Source organism: Populus euphratica, unplaced genomic scaffold (genome assembly GCF_000495115.2).
Source record: "Populus euphratica unplaced genomic scaffold, PopEup_1.0 scaffold52.1, whole genome shotgun sequence".
NCBI lineage: Eukaryota > Viridiplantae > Streptophyta > Magnoliopsida > Malpighiales > Salicaceae > Populus > Populus euphratica.
This window is the reverse complement of record NW_011499933.1, coordinates 306,335-311,141: the sequence shown is the minus strand read 5'-3', so window position 1 is coordinate 311,141 and position 4,807 is coordinate 306,335. Positions and strand designations below refer to the sequence as shown.

The following is a 4,807-nucleotide window of genomic DNA, read 5'->3' as shown; positions in this document are numbered from 1 at the left end:
AAAATATTATTTTAATATATTTTTAAATAAAAAATATCCATAACCCCTCAATTAAATGAGCTATACGGTAAATAAACCTCGATTTCTCACTGGCTCTTCCCATAACCCCCCCGTCCCCTGGCTGACCCCAAATCTCTCTCTCTTCTCTCTCTCTATATATATTTATTTTCTTCTCTCGTGTCATGTCATGCAACAAGGAAGGTTAGCATTAGGAAATAGCACTCATTCTAGCACATAAAAAGGGATTTTTAACCTTGCCTCTCTCTCTCACACACACCCCGACGAACCTTTAGCTAGCTCATTCTCTCTCTGTCCAAAATCACCACACAACAACGACCTCCGCTCATCGCTATTTATCTGATGACACTTTCAACGTTTTCTCCACCAGATCTCTTGGAGACTCGGGTTTCTTAAGAAAGCCTGAGACTTTCTCTCTCTTTTTTTAGCCTTTTTGAACCTTGTGGTTTTGTGGGGTTTTGTTATTATTATCAATACCCATCACTCAAAATCCTATATCTTTTTTTTTATTATTATTATTATTTCTTTGGTGTTTTTGGCTTAAAGATCTCATTTTGGCATCTGGGTTTTGGTTGTTTTTTCGAGAGGAGGAGAAGAGGGAGAGTTTTTGAAAGGGGGGCAAACATGGCTAATGGGGTTGAGAGAGAGCTGGCGGTGTTGTTTAGTGAAGAAGAGTTGAGAGAGATGAGTGGGGTCAAGAGAGGTGAAGAGTACATAGAAGTGACGTGTGGGTGTACCAGCCATAGATATGGCGATGCTGTTGGTAGGCTTAGGGGTTTTATCAATGGTGAACTTGAAATCACATGTGAATGCACTCCTGGTTGCGATGAAGGTCTCTTGTTTTTAACAAATTTTTGTCTTGGTTTCTGTACTGTCTTTTTTCGAGGTTGTTAATGAAATGGGGTTTGATTTTTATGCGTGTTGAATAGGTCTTATGTAGTTATATTTTGACGTTGATGGATATCAGTCTCTTCTCTAATCAAAAGTGACAAGAGGTCTTAGCCAGTTGTATGGTTTCAATTTTGTTTTCTGGTATTATTACAATCTCTAAGTGTATGTTGTTTTGTCTGAGAGAGTGGGTTGTGCATGCCATTGCTCAACTAGATAATGCAGTTTTGTCTGTGGACTTTTTCAACCTGATATTTTCTGGTTCAGATTGGACTAAAGCTTGTGTTTTGATTCAAAAAGTGGTCTTTGAGTGGTCTTCCTTATGATGGAGCTGCATTGCTTTTGTTGTTTTGATTACAATGGTTGACTTTGGTGCTCTAAGATTTGGTTTCTGATGCCAGAGTTCTGTTCTTCCTGTTGGACAGAGTAAGCCTTAGTGTAGCATCACCTGGCACTCTTATATATACTTTAGAGTACTCCCTCTGGCAACTCTATCCTTATAGCTCTCTACCTTACTGTTGTTGCTTTAGATTATGTTCAAATTCAAGGTTGACTCTATGAAAAAAATCCGTCGTTTTGTGCAAGGATGGTTACTGGCTGGGATCAATCTCGGAAGTTGACCTCTAAAGGGCTATCATGCACGCCGATGCTTAAGCTGGGACAACGTCTTTGTGTGCATGAGCTTCTGGCTACGTAATGTTAAGTTAGGATTCATCCTCTGACAACTCAAGATCCATCTGCTTTGACATTGCTTTTATTTTGCCACAGTGCAACTGGAAGGCCTGTCTAACCTGTGCCTGCAACTCCTCAGAGTTGATTCAAGAATTGATATCATCTTGGAAAATCAAGGCCTTGGGATAGTGTAAGTGGAGGTTTCGACATCTGTTGAGGACCGGAGACTTGCAAGGTCTTGATAGTAAAAGTTGTTTGGACTGCAGGAAGGGCAGCCTTTACCCTTTAAAAGAGTTAGGTTCTTAGGAAAGGGAATGCATTCTGTTCGTAAGAATAGCTCTTGTGGTCCGTTCACTGAAAGGAGAAAAATGTCATACTGTTTATTTTCAATACTCACGAGTTAAACTACCTTCCGCTGGACTTTCCTGGTAACTTTTAGAGCCAAGTTATGCAACTGCTCCCTTGTGGCTCAATTGGCCATTCTGTGTCTCCTGCAGAAGAAGGTGGCATCATGTCTGGCTCAGTAGTCCAGTTAGGCTTATATCTAATGTTTCAATCACTTGATAACCTCCCAACAATTCTGAAAAATGGCCGTTGGTGCTCCTGAATGTTAAAATTTATTGCATTCTAAGGATGCTTCCCTTGTAATATCTTCTTCTATGTGACTTGACTTTGTGGAGCTTTCATTTGTTCTCTGCATGTGATCATAGCTATTTGTATTGAAGTATATTCCTTTTGCCCCTCTTTATTTTAATATTAGTTTATATTTTTTTATTGTTTTATTTTCTGAAAATATTTGAATGGTTGATAACAGATACGATGACTCCTGCTGCATTTGAAAAGCACTCTGGAAGAGAGACAGCTAGAAAATGGAAGAACAATGTCTGGGTCATAGTTAATGGGGAGAAGGTTCCATTGTCAAAGACTGTGTTGCTCAAATACTACAATCAGGCCTCAAAAAATGGCAATGGATCCCACAGGTCAAATAATGGACGAGTTTGTCACCGTGATGAGTTTGTTCGCTGTAGTGAATGTAATAAGGAACGCAGGTTCCGATTACGGACCAAAGAGGAGTGTCAGATTCACCATGATGCTTTGGCTGATGCGAACTGGAAATGTGCTGATATGCCTTTTGACAAGTAAGTTTCCCATTACATTGCATCAAATGAAAATAAAATCACTGACTGTTGATGGTTTGCTTTATTTTGATCTTCATGAAGTTTTTAGTTCATCAGCCGTTTTGAACCATGATTCTAAAATCTATTTCTTTTTAACATTGAAAGCTAGATCCTGACTATGCATTTCATGCGTGTGTAGAGATTCAGTCATTTTTTGCAGTTTTTAATATAACATGTATTGATTATTTCTTTTTCTCTATGTTGCTCAACCGGTAAAGTTTCTCACGTGGTTGAACACGCTTTAGAGAGCAAAAGGAGGCTATGGATTCAATTTTTTTTTTCATTCCAATTTCGTTTGTTGTGCTGCCTTATTTGCATCTCTACTTTGTTGACTTGTGATTCTTACATAGAATTTAGCGCATCATCGCTCATAACATGAATAATTATCTTGGATGGACATTGATAATGGAAGATGGAATATTGCACTATTTCGGTGATGGAAGTATGCAGATGCTTTAGAAACAAAAGCTCATGTTATATAATGCACCTTCATGCTTATATGACTAATGCTTGATGCCAAGAAGAAGCCTCTATACAAGTGAGCTATGGGTCGATTGGGTTTCAACTTTACATGATTAGGCTGATATCTGGCCAAGTAAATTATCCTCATTGATAGATAGATTATTCTTATTAAGAGGTATAGGAGAGAGCTAAAGGACATTTAGAGGATTAAAGAAATAAGATATTCTTGCTGAATACGTCATAAATAAAGGATATGATCTCTGGTATGTCATAGAAGGATTTCAGATTTATAAGAATGAATAGTGACTTCATGCATTTTATCTTTTTTCTGGACATTTTTCAACAAGTGTTCTCTTTATGAAGCATTTTCATTTGATCTCTGTTATGATGTATGTTTATGCTTGTCAATTTTTATCCTCCGATGATTGCATTTGCCAAGTTTGTAAATTTGGATTCTAAAAATGTTGCAAGAGCAGAACTTCTTAAGTTTTCCTCAGGCTTTCCATGAATTAAGCACCATTTATTAGCATGTTGAAAAATATTAAAAAACAGAGATATAATTGTGCTTGATGCGTGTTTAAATTTCTGAAGCTTTAAGTAATTCTATTTTCTAAATTTCACTCTACTTTTATAGCGTATCTGTGCTGAGTGAAATGTGAGGAAATACCACTGAAAATGTTTGTACTTGATAATTGCTGGAGCATGTTTACATTCTAAACAGGTCTTATTGAGATCCCATTTGCAGAATTTGAAACATTTCCAAGTTTTATATTCTGCCACCCTTTCACTCTATATTTCGTTGTGATTATTTCTTGTATTGCTTCCCAAATTTGATTGCTTCATAAATGCATCTCTTTTGAAGAAGCAAATGCACCCGTGTTTCTTCATGGGCTGTCATGTTTTCCATCTATTTTCCCATTGTTGTGTTTCTTTCTTACACTTAGACAATGTTTTGAATGGCTCCATGAGTTATGAAATTTATTGCAGTTATCAGATGAACTTAACGTATGATTAAGCATGCCTGATGCACAACCTGAATGTATAAATCTAACTAGATTGTCTTTAAAAGTTGAAGTTAGTCCCCAGCAAAGTGGTTTGCCATTGCATGCAAATTTTGCCAGTATAAATTTAACTATGTTGTGGTTTCATGGGTTTTCAAGGATTTACAACCACATGTCAAGTTTGAAATGAATAATGCAGACGTTTTCTTTTTCGTATTTCAGAATAACATGTGATGATGATGAAGAACGAGCAAGTCGAAGGGTATACAGAGGTTGCACCCGTTCTCCAACATGCAAGGGCTGCACTTCCTGTGTGTGCTTTGGGTGTGAGATCTGTCGTTTCCCAGATTGCAGCTGCCAAACCTGCACTGACTTCACCAGGAATGCAAAAGTTTGAGTTCAAAACAATGATGCTTTAGCAGTCCTGATATCCCCCTTTTATTTGGCGCCTTTCCATGGCATTGTTGAGTAACATTTTCTCATGTTGAACTTGAAATTCCAGTCTGTGAGTTAGGCATTCGTTGTTCTCATTGGCTGGTATAGAACTTCAAAATTTAGCAATTTATCTCATTTATTTTTTCTTTTACA

General features: G+C 37.4%; 1 protein-coding gene across 1 annotated transcript; it reads left to right on the top strand.

The window, feature by feature from the left end:
- Window positions 1-120: 120 nt before the first annotated feature.
- Window positions 121-4,807, top strand: LOC105136218 (protein ULTRAPETALA 1-like). Its single transcript, XM_011041464.1, has 3 exons — window positions 121-850; window positions 2,393-2,717; window positions 4,442-4,807. Exons 1-3 carry the CDS (start codon window positions 643-645, stop codon window positions 4,614-4,616), a joined length of 708 nt encoding a protein of 235 aa, XP_011039766.1. The 5' UTR covers window positions 121-642; the 3' UTR covers window positions 4,617-4,807.